This window comes from Hypanus sabinus, chromosome 10 (assembly GCF_030144855.1).
Source record: "Hypanus sabinus isolate sHypSab1 chromosome 10, sHypSab1.hap1, whole genome shotgun sequence".
Lineage (NCBI taxonomy): Eukaryota > Metazoa > Chordata > Chondrichthyes > Myliobatiformes > Dasyatidae > Hypanus > Hypanus sabinus.
The window spans coordinates 74,035,541-74,053,615 of NC_082715.1; the positions used below are offsets into that span (position 1 = coordinate 74,035,541).

Sequence of the window (18,075 nt, forward strand, 5' to 3'; positions counted from 1 at the left end):
ATTAATCAGAATCAGATTCAATATCACCAGCAGATGTCAGGAAATTTGTTAACTTTGCAGCAGAAGTAGAATGAAATATATGATAAATACATATAGAGGAAAAAACTCAGTTTCATTAAGTGTGTATGTATATGTGTGTGTATATATATATATATATATATATATATATATATATGTGTGTGTGTGTGTGTTAAATAGTTAAAATAAGTAGTGCAAAATAACAGAAATAAAAAAATTGTGAGGTAGTGTTCATGAGTTCAATATCCATTTAGAGATTGTAAGGCAGAGGGGAAGAAGCTGTTCCTGAAATGCTGAGTATATGCCTTCAGGCTCCTATACCTCCATCCCAATGCTAACAGTATGAAGAGGGGATGTCTTGGGTGGATGGTATCTTTAATGATGGATGCTGCCTTCCTCCTTGAAGATACCTTGGATAGTACAGAGGTTGGTACCCATGATAGTGATGACTAATTTTGTAAGTTTCTACAACTTAATTTAATCTTGTGCAGTAGTCCTTATAGAAGATGGTGATGTGGCCAGTCAGAATACTCTCCATGGTACATTTGTAGAAGTTTTTGAGTGTTAGTTGACAAACCAAATCTCAAACTCCTAATGAAATGTAGCCGCTGTCCTGCCTTCTTTGATATGTTGGGTCCAAGTTAGGTCCTCAGAGATATTGACACCCAGGAACTTGAAATTGCTCATTCTCTTCACTTCTGATCCCTCTATGAGGATTGGTGTGTGTTCCCTCATCTTACCCTTTCTGAAGACCACGATCAGCTCTTTGGTCTTGCTGACACTGAGTGCAAGGTTGTTGCTGCAGCACCACTCAACTAACTGGTATATCTTGCTCCTGTATGCCCTTTTGTCACCATCTGAAATTCTGCCAACAATGCTTGTATCATTACAAATTTATAGGTGCTGTTTGAGCTAGCCACACAGTCATGGATGTAGAGAGAGTAGAGCAGTTGGCTAAGCGCACATTCCTGTGGAGCACCACTGTTAATTGTCAGCGAAGTGGAGATGTAATTTCCAACGTGCACAGATTGCTGTCTTCTGGTTAGGAAGGTGAGGATCCAGTTGCTGAGGAAGGTACAGAAGCCCAGGTTCTGTAGCTTTTCGATCAGGACCATCGGAATGATGGTGTTAAACGGTCAATAAACAGCATCCTGACGTAGATATTTACATTGTCTAGGTGATCAAAGGCTGTGTGTTGAGGCAGCTCACCCTGCTCTTCTCAGGCACTGGTATAATTGTTGCCCTTTTGAAGCTGGTGGGAATGGTGAACTGTAGCAGTGAAAGATAGAAAATGTCATTGAATACTCCTGTCAGCTGGTTGGCACAGGTTTTCAGAGCCTTACCAAAGTAGTCTATTGGGCCCTGCTGCCTTGTGAAGATTACCTTCTTGAAAGGCAACCTGATGTTGGTCTCCAAGACAGGGATCACACAGGTCATCAGATGCTGCAGGGATCTTCGTAGCTGTGGTTGTATTCTCCCTTTCAAAGTGAGTATAAAAGACATTGAGCTTGTCTGGGTGTGAAGCATCACTGCCATTCATGATGCTGGGTTTTACTTTGTCGGAAGTAATGGCCTGCAAGCCCTGCCAGAGTTGATATGCATCTGATGTCATCTCTAACCTCTCCCAGAATTGTTCCTTGGCTCTTGAGTCATACCTGGCTATCTTATACAGCCCTGGATTGCCAGACTTAAATGCCACAGATCTAGTCCTCAGCAGACAACAGACCTCCTGGTTCATCCACAGCTTTTGGTTTGGGAATGTACAGTAAATTTTTGTAGGCACACACCTATCCACACATTCCAATCAATAGAAAACTGTTTAATTGTAGAGTCATAGAGCAATATACCATAGGTACAGGCCCTTCACTCCATCAAGTCCATGCCAATGCAGCTAGTCCCAATTTCCTGCAATTGGCCCATATTCTTCTAAGCCCACCTGTCCATGTACCTATCCTTCTTGAAAATACTATTGTACCTGCCTCGATCACTTCCTCATTCCTTGCATCCACCAACCTCTGCGTGAAAAAGTAGCCCCTCGTGTCCTTTTAAATCTTTCCCCTCTCACCCTAACCTGATGACTCCTAATTTGGATCTCTCTACCCTGGGGAAAAGACACCCTCCTCCACCTTTTCAATGCTGCTCATGATTTTGTAAAGCTCCCCAAGTGAGGTTACCCCTCACTCTCCTTCCCTCTAAGGATTGAAGATCCAGACTGGCCAACCTCTCCCTTGATGTATGATTACTTGTGATTCTTCTGGCTTTTATGGACATTGATTATGATGAACTGAAGGGTTTAATATGTCCTCCATCTGTTATTCCACAGGGATAAGATTTACAGAGAGAAGAAGTGGTTGAATCAGGTACAATGGTATTCACATAGTGAGCTGATTGTAGGTGGTAGGTAGATCCTTCGAATTATTTCCCTCCTACAGTCAGTCATAGTCAAAGTGAGTCAAAGTAAAGTTGTTATAAAAGTACGTGTACATCACTATTTACTACCTTGAGATTCATTTTCTTGCAGGCATTTACAGGAAAGTAAAGAAATACAATGGAATTTGTGAAGAATGACACTCAAAGGCCACTTCACTAGGTACACTTAATGCAAATATCCAAGCAGCTAATCACTTGGCAGCAACTCAATGCTTTCAGACATCGTCAAGCAGTTCAGTTGTTCAGACCAGACATCAGAATAGGCAAAACGTGATCTAAGTGACTTTGACCGTTGGTGCCAGATGGGGTGGTTTGAGTATCTCAGAAACTGTTGACCTGGGGTTTTCATGCACAGCCGTCTCTAGAGTTTACAGAGAATGGTGCAAAAAACAAAAAAAAATCCATTGAGTGCCAGTTCTGTGGGCGAAAAGGCCTTGTTAATGAGGAGGTCAGAAGAGAAAGGCCAGATTGATTGAAGTTGACAGGAAGCCAACAGTAACTTAAAAAAAAACATGCATTACAACAGTGGTGTGCAGAGAGCATCTCTGAATGCACATCATGTGAAACCATGAAATGGGTGGGCTATAGCAGCAGATGACCATGAACATACTGTACACTGAGTGTCATTTTATTAGATACAGGAAGTACCTAACAAAGTGGCCATGGAGTGTAGTCATAAACAAAGACTGACAAACAACTAACGTGCAAAAGAAGACAAATTATGCAAATAATATAAAATAAAAATAATATTGAGAACATGAGTTGTCAGGACAAGATTAATGAAGAGTTGAGGTTTGAATTGAAATGATTCATGACCACTCCCTGAAGTCTAGTCTGAAACATGATAACACAGAGATGTTATCATGGCTGGAGGGCTTGTGCTGTGAGAAAACATTGTGTAGTCTGGTGCTTTGTTCCAACAGTGGTGAAGGAGCTGTCTTTGAGCCGTGGCAGTTCCTATCGCTATAGCAAGGATGTGATCAGAAGAGGCTGCAGAGGGTTGTAGACTAAGCCAGCTCTATCATGCGCACAGCCCTCCCTACCAGAGGAGGATGGAGGTGGGGGGAGAAAGAGAAGAGGGGATGGAGGAGGAAGGTAGGCACAGGAAAGGGTCAGAGAGTGCAAAGGGAGGTAGAGGGAAGAGGAGAGCAGAAGGTGAGGCGGGTGAAGGAGGGAGGGTCGTGGAGAGGGGAACACAGTGAGAGGGCATTGAGAGCATTTGGGTAGTTCTGCATACGCAGAACAATGAATGAAGCAGAAATAAGTTTTTACAGCGCAAAGCGAACAAGCCTCAATGGTGCGATGATAGATAAATTGCAAGAGAATTCAGTCAATGTCACTTTATCCCTGCCGCAGATACAGTGCAGAAAAGGGCCATTTGGCCCATTGAGTGCATGCTGACCATTGACCATCTATGCTAGTTCTACACTGTTTCCATTTTATGTTCCACACATTCTCATCACCATCTCCACTCACTCACAAGTTACAGTGACTGATTAACCCACCAACCTGCACACCTTTGGGATGTGGGAGGAAGCCAAAGCACCCAGGAGAAACACAGGGTGAACGTGCGGACTCCACACGGACAACGCCACTGGTCAGCATTGAACCCAGATCTCTGTTGCAGAGAGGCAGTGGCTCTATTGGCTGTGATGCTTGTCTGATTCACCCAGATTTCTGCCAATTTTATTGGGGAATTTTGTTTACAGGCATTGCAACGAGTGCCGATCTCTCAGTGACATGGAACTACGTGATCCAGAATTTACTGAGGGGAGATCTGTGATTAATTGAAACTTGTACCAACACCAGACTCAACTCTTTCTTAATGTTGTACTGTGGTTGAAGGGCTCTGTTGAGGAAGTAGGTGGATAACTTTAAAAGCATGTTTCCTTAATATACAATCAGATGCAACCACACTGATTTCCATTGTAATAAATTAGCTTTATTTGTCACATGTACTAGGTCCTTATTCCGTCAGTTTGTCATAGCTGTGGATTGAGGTAATGGGGTTAAGTTCTCACTACTTGTTAAATATGTGTTGATGATATGTCTCTCAAATAGCCTTTTACGACCAAGTCTAGCTCCTGGCCTTCATGTGTCCCTTACCTACTAAGCCCAGCGGAACCTTTTCTACTGACAGGAAAAGGGGCAAAGACAGGTTACTGGCGCCTTAAAACCAGTTGCTTCAGGCAGATGGGGCTCATCAGCCATAGGTGTCAGCTCATCTCGGAGAAGGAAAACTCTGGTCACAACCTCCGCTGCCCTGCAGCGAACCCACTCATAGAAAAAGTTTTAGGAGCAAACCCTGAGGAAAAATCTGGAGCTGGACACTCTAAGGCAGTCCTAAGTTTAGTTCAACGCTGAATGGCAACTCCTGAACAACAGCCTGCTCTCCATATCATACTGCCCTGGCTTGCATACTGGCTTGTGTATCATGTAGACAACATCCATGGTCGACTCCGATCAACAAAGGGGCTTCAACTAGGCTACTTTGTCCTATAATACTTTTCAGTGCAAGTCCTACCTTGATTTGACTTTACAGAATACAACACTGGATCAATGAAGCTGTAATTAAGGCCTCAAGGTAGAGGATGTTGAACCCAGAGAGGACAGTGATCTTGCCAGTAGATCTGGAGGATTTTGCAGAGGTAGAATTGCTATTTTCTTCCTGTGTTGTAGTTAGTCCAGACCTTAGAAGCATTAGTGTTGGCAGGAATCTCTGCTGTCTGGTGGGTCATAGGCTTTGAGCTGACCTATAGAACGTAGGACAGTACAGCATACTGCAGGCCTTTCAGCCCATAATGTTTTGCTGACCTAACGCCTAATGGTTGGGCAGGATGATAGCATAGGGATTAGAGCAACATTTTACAGTGCCAACTTTAAGATTAGGTTTCGATTGCTGCCGCTGTCTTTAAGGAGTTTGTACGGTCTTCTCAAGACTGTGTGGGTTTCCTCCGAGTGCTCTGGTTTCTACGTAGATGTATAAGTTAGTATTAGTGAGCTGTGGACATGCTATATTGACAACAGAAGCATGGTGACACTTGCATGCTGCTCAGCACAATCCTCGCTGATTTGAAACGACACAAATGGCGCATTTCACTGCGTTTTGCTGTACATGTGACAAATAAAAGCGAATATTTTTCCAAGATCAATCTAACACTTTGCTCCCCACATAGTCTACCATTTTCTTACATCCATTTGCCTATCTGTCTATTGTCTTTCATAAATTCTATTGTATTTCTTTTTTTCTGTAAATCCCTAAAAGAAAATTAATCACAAAGTGGAATTTATTTATCTTATTTAGAGATACAGTGTAGAACATTCCTGTCTGGCCCAATGAGTTGTATGGTGCAGCAACTCACCTATTTAACAGTAGCATAATCACAGGGCAATTTACAATGACCAATTAATCTACTAAATTGTATACTTTTGGACTGGGAGGAAACAGGAGCACCTGGAGGAAACCCACGCAGTCACAGGGAGAATGTACAGTCTCCTTACAGAGGGCACCAGAACTGAACTCTGAACTCTGGAGCACCCCAAACTGTAATAGCATTGCACTCGTACACTTCCATAGAGCCATTTGGTACTGTGATCACAAGTTGGCTTAGAGCCAAGGCTGATGTATTAAGATTCTTCAGTCCATCTTCTCAAGTGGTCGAGAGAACAGACCCATAAACAATATTTCAGATGCATTCTCACCAGGACCATGTACAATTCTGGTAAATCATGTTTACTTGTCTATTCACACCTTCTTCAACATTCAATTTACCTTCCTACATGCCAAAATGACCAGGACACGTTATTCAGTCAATTATCTCATTGTTTGTGCGATTTTGACATATTTTGTATCTAATCTGCTCTGCAGAACAATGGAATGATTCTTGGGGCTAATGTTCTCCAGGTCAGGTCCTTCATCGTGTGGATCCACTCTCTTTATGAATGAAAACAGAAGATGCTGGAAACACTCAGCATGCCGGACAGCATCTGTGGGGAGTGAAAGCCAGTTACCTTTGATGTTGAGACTCTTCATCAGTTCTAACAAATTGTCTTCACCCTATACTAGTTGAAAGACACTGTAAAAATGCACAGAATATAAAACACTACACCATAGTGCAGGTCCTTCAGCCCAAAAAGTGTGACAACCTTTTGGTTTTCTCTGTTTCTATGTTAATGTTTCAGGTTGAAGACTCTTTGTTAGAACTGAAGAAGTGCCATGACCTCAATTTCTCTCCTCGCAAATGCTGCCTGACCCTGCTGAGTGTTTCTAGCCTATTCTGTTTGTATTTTAGATTTCCAGTATCTACAGTTAATGTAGAAACACAGAAAACCTACAGCACAATACAGGCTCTTTGGCCCACAATGCTGTGCCAAACACGTCCTTACCTGAGAAATTACCTAGGGTTACCCATAGCCCTCTATTTTTCTGAGATCCATATACCTGTCTAGGAGTCTCTTAAATGACTCTACTGTATCTGCCTCCACCACTGTCGCCGGCAGCCCATTCCGCGTACTCACCATTCTCTGTGTAAAAAACGTATTGCTGACTTATCCTCTGTACCAACTTCCAAGCACCTGAAAACTGTGCCCTCTTGTGCTAGCCATTTCAGCCCTGGGAAAAAGCCTCTGACTATCCACTTGATCAATGCCTCATCATCTTATACACATTAGTTAAGTTTTATGATTTCCACATCTATTATACCATTAGATTGTATCACTGCCTGATACTGTGTAATGCAAACATTGTAAGGAGATCCGATGCTCATGCTTCTGAACTCCAGCGAGAGGCATCAATTGCACCTTATATATTAAGACCACAAGTCAATAAGGTATAGGAGCAGAATGAGGCCATTTGGCCCATCGAGTCTGCTCTACCATTTCATTATGACTGATCCAATTTTCCTCTCAGCTCCAATATCCTGTCTTCTCCTCATATCCCTTCATGCCCTGACTGATCAAGAATCTATCAACCTGTGCCTTAACTATACATAAAGACTTGGCCTCCACAGCTGCCTGTGGCAAAGAATTACACAGATTCACCACTCTCTGGCTAAAGAAATTCCTCCTCATCTCCATTCTTAAAGGATGGCCCTCTATTCTGAGGATGTGTCCTCTGGTCTTAGACTCTCCCACCATAGGAGACATCCTGTCCATATCTACTCTATCAGGCCTTTCACCCCTCAATCTGAATTCTAGTGAATACAAGCTCAGAGCCATCAAATGCTCTTCATATGACAAGCCATTCTGTCCTGGAATTATTTTTGTGAACCTCCTTTGAATTCTCTCTAGTTTCAGCGCATCCTTTCTGAGATAAGGGGCCCAAAACCTGCTCACAATACTCCAAGTGAGGCCTCACCAGTGCTTTATAAAGTCTCAACATTACATCCTTGCCTTTTTTTGTAGTTCTCCTGAAATGAATGCTAACTTTGCATTTGCCTTCCTCACAACATGCAAATTAACTTTGGGGAATCCTGCCCAAGTACTCCCAAGTCACTTTGCATCTCATTTTTTTTTGTATTTTCTCTCCACTTAGAAAGTAGTCAACCCTTTCATTTATTCTACCAACGTACATTACCATACACTTCCCAACACTGTATTCCATCTGACACTTCTTTGTACATTCTCCTAATCTAAGTCCCTCTGTAGCCTCTCTACTTTCTCAAAACTACCTGTCCCTCCACCTTGCTTCATATCATCTGCAAACTTTGCAACAAAGCCATCAATTTCATCATCCAAATTATTGACATATAACGTAAACTGAATCGGTCCCAACACAGACCCCTATGGAACATCACTAGTCACTGGCAGCCAACCAGAAAAGGTTCTCTTTATTCCCACTCTTCCTTCTGCCAATCAGCCACTGCTTTATCCATGCAAAATTCTTTCCTGTAATACCATTGACTCTTAGTCTGTTACACAGCCTCATGTGGCATCTTTTCAAAGGCCTTCTGAAAATCCATGTACACAATATCACCCATACTCCTTTGTCAATCCTGCTTGTTATTTCTCCAAGGAGAGAGGAGATAGGTGAAAGTGGTAAAGGGCTGCCCGACCTGCTGAGTTCCTCCAGCATCTTATCCATGGCATCTGCAGAATCTCTTGTGTTACAAGAAATGTGATTGGCCATGTTGCTTAATTACAGCATGTGCCATTTGTCCATGCCAGATCCGAGAGAAGCAATCCCATCATTCCCTTTACCCCTGCACCCACCTAACCCCACAGTTTCCCCTCATATTCAAAATTCGTACTCTTTTTGCCATTAATTTGAACTGAGCAGTAATTCAGATTCAGATTTATATATCACATGTACATCAAAACATACCCTTGTGTTCACAAAGGTGACCATTCTAAAGTGAATATTGGTTAGAAATGTCTATATATTCCTTTATTAATATTAGAATATAGAACATTACAGCACAATACAGGCCCTTCAGTCCGCGATGTTCTGCTGACCCTTTAACCTACAGTATGTTCAATCTAATGCTTCCCTCCCACAGAACCCTCCATTTTTCTATCATCCATGTGCCTATCTGAGACTCTTAAATGCTCCTAATGTATGTCTCTAACACCTCCCCCCACCCAGTATGTTCCACAAACCCACCATACTCTGTGTAAAAATCTACCTCTAACATCCCCCTATATTTTCCTCCAAACACCTTAAAGCTATGCCCTTGTATCAGCCATTTCTGCCCTGGGAAAAAAGTCTCTGGCTGTTCACTTGATCTATGCCTGTTATCATCTTAATATTCGTAAGTGAATATTGGCCAGAGGTGCCTATATATTTCTCTGAAGTAATTATTGATCAGAAGTGTTTATATGCTCCTCTATAAAGGAATCCAATCAATGAAATATTATTATCAGTGTATTCCTCTACATTATCACCATAATAAATGTCTCCTGTGAAATTAAACAGGTTTCCTTTCCTACGTAAAAGATTGTGAAATCAGAACTTTTTGAAGCCATGTTGTTGTTAATACTGTATTCCTTTTTCATTTCTACAGCAGTTGATAGCAATTTTGAATTTTTCAATGGCTAAACAGTGTTTAATGTCAGAATGGTATTGTCAACAATTGGCTTTTTTTTAACCTTTCTTGTATGACTAGTTTTGAGATTGACGAGTAACGAGTGAAAACACGGACAGCCTGCCAACAAATAACATGTAAACCGAAACCTTGGCTGCACAGACACCTGAGTCATGTGATGTGATGCATCAGACTGGTTGTTTTTATTTTAAGGTAACTTTATTTTCCTCCACATCAAGTCCATTCTTTGTGTATTCCCCTGCAGGATTCTTTACAAAGCCATTCTAAATCTCGGACACACTCAGCTGCTCCAGATTGGGACTTAAGTCGTATGTTCTGTGCGGCCCGGTCCAAGCAGCAGCTGCCTTCCTGCAGCCAAGAGTTCAAACCTTCTCCTGATCATGATAGGTGGATTAGTCACAGAGCCAGCCCTGAAAAGGAAGCAGAAGAGATGGAGAATCACTATGAAGAAGTAAGGAATGTTTGCATAGCAATTAGAAATATTTATTGAGCGATTCACTACTGAGTGGTAAATCACAAGGTCACTGTTGTCGCACTGTACATTAATGATTAGCTAATCTGCAACCACAATCAGGCATCACCTGATCTCAAGTTCAAGTTCAAGTTTAATTGTCATTCAATCATACGCATGAATAGAGCCAACCAAAATAGCATTCCTTTGGGGCCAAGAAGCAAAACACAATGCCAGCAGTCACACACAGCACACAACACATATAGAACATATAGCTACTATAGCAGAAAAATGCAGTCACAAAAATAATATTAGCACAAGTTTCTGAGTGCCAAGGCTTGTGGATTGAAGGTGCATGGGATGTTGTGGAGCCATGTTTCTGCAAGAACAAGCATGCAGCAGTACTTCACCTCGAGCTGGGTCAGCCTCAGATGAGGGCAATCCAGCTTGTCTTCCACCATGTGAACACTGGGGGGCCGCCCCCAATCCAGCATGGACTCCAGCTCTCTCCCACACTGCCCCAGGCGACTCCCTCCCTGGGCGGCTGCAACAGGTGACCCCACGGCATGAAGGCCTGGTGCGCACAACAACCGAGGCCATGCTGCTTCCCCACCATCAGTCTCACCAATGAACCAGGCTAGTTCACATCAGAAAATGAGACTTAAAACTCTGGTACATATAACCTTTGACTCTAATGAGATTGTTATCACACCCACCTCTTTAGCCTATGTTTTGCCAACCTCAGCTACTTTCTTTCAGTGTGGAACATGGTAGATGTTTAATATTCTGTTCCAGTTCATTCGAATTTTGCAGACACAAGAGACTGCAGTCACTGGAATCTGCAGCAAAAAAACCCCCACAAACTGCTGGAGGAATTCAGCAGCTACCTGGTCTGTAGCAGAGCAGCTAGTGCAATGCTTTACAGCAGAAGTGACCTGGTTTCAACTCCTGATTGCATTCATTTCTGGTTTCCCCATTATAGGAAGGATGTTGAGGCTTTGCAAAGGTGCAGAAGAGGTTTATCAGGATGCAGCCTAGTTTAGAGGGTATGTGCAAAAATGAGAGTTTGGACAAGCTTGGATTATTTTCTCTGGCGTGGTGGAGGCTGAGGGGAGAACTGATTGGAGTTTATATGGTCATGAGAGCCTAGTGCTGAAATGTCCAACACCAGAGGGCATGTGAGAAGGGGAAGTTCAAGGGGATCGGCAGAACAAGTTCTTTTAGTCAGAGGGTGTTGGGTGCCTGGAAGACCCCAGCAGGGATGACCTGCAGAGGCTGCAGATGCTGCCCGTTCCACTTTACATGTCATCAAGTCAGAGTTAAAACTGCTGAAAGAAGTTAATCTTCACCTTAATTCTGGGCTGCCAATTAATAGTTCACCCTGAAAAAAAGACAGCTATTTTCAGATTTGTTCTGGGTGATTATCAGTAGATTAACAAAAAACACAACCCTGTGATGTCAGCAGTGGCATTCGCCCAGAGGATTAAGCCTTGTGCTGGCCTGGCCCTTTTTAATGGGAGAATTCACAGGAAAGGGATGTATGGAAATTACTCATAAACTAACCACAAGTGCAACATAATGGTGCAAATTTCATTACCTGGTATTGCACGTATCAGCCTCCACTTTAAGTATACACAATGACTTTGCTTCCCTGCTGCCTGTGGCAATGAATGACACAGATTTACCACCCTCTGGCTAAAGAAATTCCTCCTCATCTCTGTTCTAAAGGGACATCCTTGTATTCTGAGGCTGTGCCCTCTGGTCCTAGATTCTCCCACAATGGGAAACATTCTCTCCATGTCCACTCTATCTAGGTCTTTCCGTATACAATAGTTTTCTATGAGATCACCCATCATTCTTCTAAACTCCATTGATTACTGGCCCAGAGTATCAGATATTCATCATATGTTAACTGTTTCATTCCCAGGATCATTCTTGTAAACCTCCTCTTGCCTCTCCATATGTCTTTTAGACATGGGGCCCAAAATTGCTCACAATACACCAAATGAGATCTGAAAATGCCCAATGAAGCCTAAAAGTACAAAGTTCAAAATTCAAAGTAGACTTATTATTCAAGTACGTATAAATCACCATATACTATCCCTGAAAATCAGTTTCTTGCAGGCATTCACAGTAGATACAAAGAAATACAATAGAATCAATGAAAATTTACACACAAGGATAAACATCTGATATATTAAAGGAGAAAAACTGCAAATAGTAAAAACTAAATAAAATAATAGTAAATAATTAATAAATAATATTGAGAAAACTGTACCTCATAAAATGGTTTCTGAGTGTAGTTATTTCCCTCTGCAAGTACATTCTGAAACTTGTTTTATTGCTACCATTTACATTTACTTTAAATGTTGTAATTCACTTTTTAAAATTTTAGGAACCTGTATCTAAATTTCCTGCCAGCGTATTTGAAACAGAAGAGGATATTCATCAGAGCAATCATTCAAGAACATCCCAGCCTCATAATCAGAAGCAAGATAAGCTGTTGTGTACTTTAGGCAACAGCAGGCAGCAGGTCTTGTACTCATCCGATGATACTTGGGAAGAGAATAAGTGTCCAAATGGAGGCTGGGCAACACTTTATATATCCACTGGATTAAAAGGAACTTGGACTAAGGTAATGTCTTTAAGAGCTCCATGGATAAGTTTGACCATAAGACATAGGAGCAGATTTAGGCCATTGAGTTTGCTCCACCATTCAATCATGGCTGATTTATTTTCCCTCTCAATCCCATTGTCCTGCCTTCTCCCTATAACTTTTGATTCCCTTATTAGTTCAAGTTTCAAAGTAAAATTTATTATCAGAGTACATACATATCACCACATACTTAGCAAATCTATAGAACAGTAACTGTAAACAGGATCTATAAACTGTTACCACTAGGAACTGTAAACTGTAAACAAACTGTGCAAATGCAGATAATAAATAAATAGCAATAAATAACGAACATGAAATAACAAGATAAAAGAGACCTTAAATGAGTGTAGTTATCCTTTTTTTGTTCAAGAGCCCGATGGTTGAGGGATAGTAACTGTTCTTGAACCTAGTAGTGTGAGTCCTGAAGCATCTGTACCTCTACCAGAAGGCAACAGCGAGAAAAGAGCATGGCCTGGGTGGTGAGGATCTTTGATCATGGCAAGAATCTTTGATGATCGACCTCTGTTTTAAATATACCCAATGGCTTGACCTCCACAGCCGTCTGTGGCAATGAAATCAACAAATTTACCACCTCTAGTGAAAGAAATTTCTCCTCATCTCTGTTCAAAAGGGTTGTAATTTTATTCTCAGACTGTGTCCTCTGATCCTGGACTCTCCCAATATAGAAAATACCATTACCTACAAAGTTGAATCCTGTCTTGACAATGGTGACCCCGTTTTTGCTAACTCTGATAATGTTTTGGAGTTCACTGTCCTTCTTTTAATCATTTATCTTCTGAGGGGGCAATGCTTCCTTCTCATTGCTGCCATTGGGAAGGAGGTGCAGGTATCTTAGGTCCCACAGCACCTTTCTCAGGACTTTTCAACCATCAGGTTCCTGAACCGATATGGTAAACTTCAGCCGCTCTAACATTAAACTCATTTCATAATCTATCAACTCACATTCAAAGGATATGGGGAAACCTTGTGAATATTTTGCATCTGTACTTACTGAGGAGATGGACACAGAGTCTATAGAAATGAGGCAAAGCTGTATTGACTTTGTGGCCCTATACAGATGACAGAGGAGATGGTGTTTGCTGTCTTGAGCCAAACTAGTGTGGCCAAATCCCCAGGGCTTGACAATATGTTCCCTTGGACCCTTTGGGAGGCAGGTGTATTGCAGGGGCCCTAGCAAAGATATTTTAATCATCCTTAGCAACAGGTGAGGTACCAGAGGATTGGAGAATGGCCAATGTTGTTCTGCCGTTTAAGAAAAGCTCTAAAAGTTAACCAGGAAATTATAGGCCTGTGACCCTGATGTCAGGTGTGGGAAAGTTATTAGAAGGCATTCCAAGGGACCGGATATATAAGTATTTGGATAGATGTGGATTGATTAAGGGTAGTCAGCATGGTTTTGTGTATGGTAGATCATGTCTAATCAATATTATAAAACTTGTCAACGAAGTTATCTTGAAAGTTGATGAAGGCAAGGCAGTGGATACTGTCTACATGGACTTTAGCAAGGAATTTTACAAGGTTCCGCATGGGAGATTGGTCAGGAAGGTTAAGTCGCTCGGAATTCAAGATGAGGTAGTAAATTGAATTAGACATTAGCTTTGTTGGAGAAGCCAGAGAGTGGTTGCCTCTCTGACTGTAGCCTGTGACCAGCGAAGTGCCGCACGGATTGGTGCTGGGTCCTTTGTTGTTTGTCATCTATATCAATGATATAGATGATGGTGTGATTAACTGGATCAGCAAATTTGTGAATGACACCAAGATTGGACGTTGTGTGGACAGTGAGGTGGACTATCAGAGATTACTGTGGGATCTGGATCAGCTGGAAAAATGGCAGATGGAACTTAATGCAGACAAGTGTGAGGTGATGCGTGGTAGTAGGTCCAACTAGGGTAGGTGAATGGTAGGGCAGTGAGGACTGCTATAGAACAAAGGGATCTGTGAATACAGATCTGTAATTCATTGAAAGTGGCATCGCAGGTAGATAGGGACATACAGAAAGCTTTTGGCACATTAGCCTTCATAAATCAAAGTATTGAATGCAGGAGATGGAATTTTAGGTTGAGGTTGTATAAGATGTTGGAGAGGCCTAAATTGGAATATTGTGTGCAGCTTTGGTCACCTACCTGCAGGAAAGATGTGAAAAAGTTTGAAAGAATACAGAGAAAATTTACAAGGATGTAGCCAGGACTGTGGGACCTGTGTTATAAGGAAAGATTGAATAGGTTAGGGCATTATTCCTTGGAGTTTAGAAGATCAAGGGGATATTTTATTGAGGAATACAAAATTATGAGGGGTGTAGACAGGGGAAAAGCAAGCAGGCTTTTTCCACTGAGGTTGGATGGGATTACAACTGGAGGTCATGGGTTAGGGGTGAAAGATGAAAAGTTTAAGGGGAACATGAGGGGAAACTTCACTCAGAGGGTTGTGAGAGCATGGAACAAACTGCAAGCACAAGTGGTGCATGCAAACTCAATTTCAACATTTAAGAGAAGTTTGGATTGGTACATGGATGGTAAGGGTATGGAAGGTTATGGTCTGGGTGCAGGCTGATGGGAGTAGGTAGTTTAAATGATTCTACAGCTCAAGTTCTCTGTATTGTTTGTTTATTTATGTTGAACATTTTCTCTTCCTTTGCACATTGATTACTTGTCATTTTTTGTGTCTGGTTTTTCATTTTATCCATTGTACTTCTCTGCTCTACTGTGAATGCCTGCAAGAAAGTAAATCTCAGAGTTGCTTATGATGACGTATATGTACTTTGATAATAAATTTACTTTGAGCTTTGATCTTTGAGCAATCTGCATATCACCATGATACAGCTGGCAGGGCTGTTAATCTCATAGTGCTAGGAACTTTGAGTCAATCCTGACCTTTGAACTTTTATTTTTGAAGGGGTGGGCATCACAGATGGGGGCCAACATTTATTGCCTAAATTAGATTGCATGGGATCCAGGGAAACTTGGCTAACTGATACATAATTGGCTTGACAGTGGGAAGCAGAGGATTGTTTTTATTTTGCTAGAGGCCTGGTGTGCCTCAGGGGTCACTGTCGGGTCCACTGTTGTTGATCATTTACTGTATGATGAGAATCTACAAGGTATGGTTAGTAAGTTTGCAGATGACACTAACATAGGTGGAATCAAAATTACAGAGACACCTTAACCAACTGAGTAAGTGGGCCACAGATTGACAAACGGAGTTTAATTCAGATAAGTGCAAGGTGTTGGGTTTTGGGAAGTCAACCAAGATAGGACTTGTACAGTGAATGGTGAGGCCCTGGAGAATGTTGTGTAAAAGAGGGAGCTTGGAATCCAAGTGCATTGTACCATGCAGATGGTGTCATAGGTAGACAGTGTTACATAATGCTGTTTTGCACACTGGCTTTCAACAGCCAGGGCACTAAGTGTAGCAAACACGAGGAAATCTGCAGATGCTGGAAATTCAAGCAACACACATAAAATGCTGGTGGTACGCAGCAGGCCAGGCAGCATCTATAGGGAGAAGCACTGTCGATGTTTCGGGCCAAGACCCTTCGTCAGGACCTGACGAAGAGTCTCGGCCCGAAACGTCAACTGTGCTTCTTCCTATAGATGCTGCCTGGCCTGCTACATTCCACTGAGTATAGCAGTTGGGTCAAGGTTTATAAATTTGGAAGTAAGTACAGTAATGCTAAACATATGCTTACCAACAATAGGAACTGCTTAGGATCCAGAATCAAGATTGGAATCATGTTTAATATCATTGGCATATGTGGTGACATTTGTTGTTTTATGGCAGCAGTGCATTAAAAATTAAAAGAAACTATAAATTACAATAAGAAAGATATATAGAGAGTAAGAATGAATTAATCGTGTAAGTAGTGCAAAAGGACAGCAAAAAAGAATGAGGTGGTGTTTATGGGTTCTTTGACCCTTTAGAAATCTGACAGCTGAGGGAAAGGAACTGTTCCTGAAACACTGAGTGTGTGTCTTCAGGCTCCTGTACCTCCTCCCTGATGGTAGCAATGAAAAAATGGCATGTCATTGATGATGAAGGCCCTTAATGATGGATGCTGCTTTTTTGAGTTATTGCCTTTTAAAGGTGTCCTTGATGCTGGGGAGGCTAGTGCCTTTGAAGGAGCTGCTGAATTTCCAACCTTCTGTAGCTTTTTCTGATCCTGTGCAGTGGCCCCTCCATTCCATAGGGTGATGCAACCAGTTAGGATGCTCCCCATGATATATCTCAAGTCAAGTCAAGTCAAGTCAACTTTTATTGTCATTTCGACCATAACTGCTGGTACAATGCATAGTAAAAATGAGACAACATTTTTCAGGACCATGGTTTACATGACACAGTACAAAAACTAGACTGAACTACGTAATTAAAAAAAACACAGAGAAAGCTATACTAGACTACAGACCTAAAGCATAAAGTGCACAAAAACAGTACCGGCATTACAATAAATAATAAACAGGACAGTAGGGCAAGGTGTTGGTCCAGGCTTCGGGTATTGAGGAGTCTGATAGCTTAGGGGAAGAAACTGTTATATAGTCTGGTCGTAAGAGCCTGAATGCTTCAGTGCCTTTTCCCAGATGGCAGGAGGGAGAAGAGATTGTATGATGGGTGCATGGGGTCCTTCATAATGCTGTTTCCTTTGCGGATGCAGCGTGTAGTGTAGATGTCCATGATGGCGGGAAGAGAGACCTCGATGATCTTCTCAGCTGACCTGACTATCTGCTGCAGGGTCTTGCGATCCGAGATGTTACAATTTCCGAACCAGGCAGTGATACAGTTGCTCAGGGTGCTCTCAATACAACCCCTGTAGAATGTGATGAGGTTGGGGGTGGGAGATGGACTTTCCTCAGCCTTTGCAAAAAGTAGAGATGCCGCTGGGCTTTCTTTGCTATGGAGCTGGTGTTGAGGGACCAGGTGAGATTCTCTGTCAGGTGAACACTAAGAAATTTGGTGCAGAAATCTATGAGACATATCACGTCCCCTCAGACACCAAATGAAATATAACCACTGTCCTTTGTAATTCCATCAATAGGCTAAAATTTCTTTAAGGAAAAATCTTACCTTAAGGAAACTATTTTTGTTGGAAATCTTTGAGGAAATAATAAGTAGGATAGGTGGTGGATGTTGTCTACTTGGATTTTCTGAAGGCCTTTGACAAAGTACTGCACATGAGGTTGTTCAGCAAGGTTAAGAACCCACGGTATTACAAGATACTAGCATGGACAAAGCTTTGGCGGATTGTAAAGAGGCAAAAAGTGGGAATGAAAGGAGCTTTTTCTGATTTGCTGCTGGCGACTAGCGGTGTTGGGGCCACTTCTTTTTAAGTAGTATGTCAGTGACTTAGATGACAGAAATGATGGCTTTGTGACCAAGTCTGTGGATGATAGGAAGATAGGTGGAGGGGCAGATAGTGCTGAGAAAGCAAGGAGGCTGCAGAAGGACCTAGAAAAAATCAGGAGAAT

At 42.0% G+C, this 18,075-nt stretch overlaps 1 protein-coding gene across 1 annotated transcript in view; it reads left to right on the forward strand.

Moving 5' to 3' along the window:
• The first annotated feature begins 359 nt into the window (after window positions 1–359).
• Window positions 360–18,075, forward strand: part of LOC132400758 (tyrosine-protein phosphatase non-receptor type 13) — a 54,378-nt gene continuing 36,662 nt past the window's right edge. The window contains exons 1-3 of the mRNA XM_059982084.1: window positions 360–444; window positions 9,736–9,942; window positions 12,338–12,577. Coding sequence (XP_059838067.1) covers window positions 361–444; window positions 9,736–9,942; window positions 12,338–12,577 — 531 coding nt within the window. The 5' untranslated portion in view covers window position 360. The remainder of the gene's footprint in view (window positions 445–9,735; window positions 9,943–12,337; window positions 12,578–18,075) is intronic.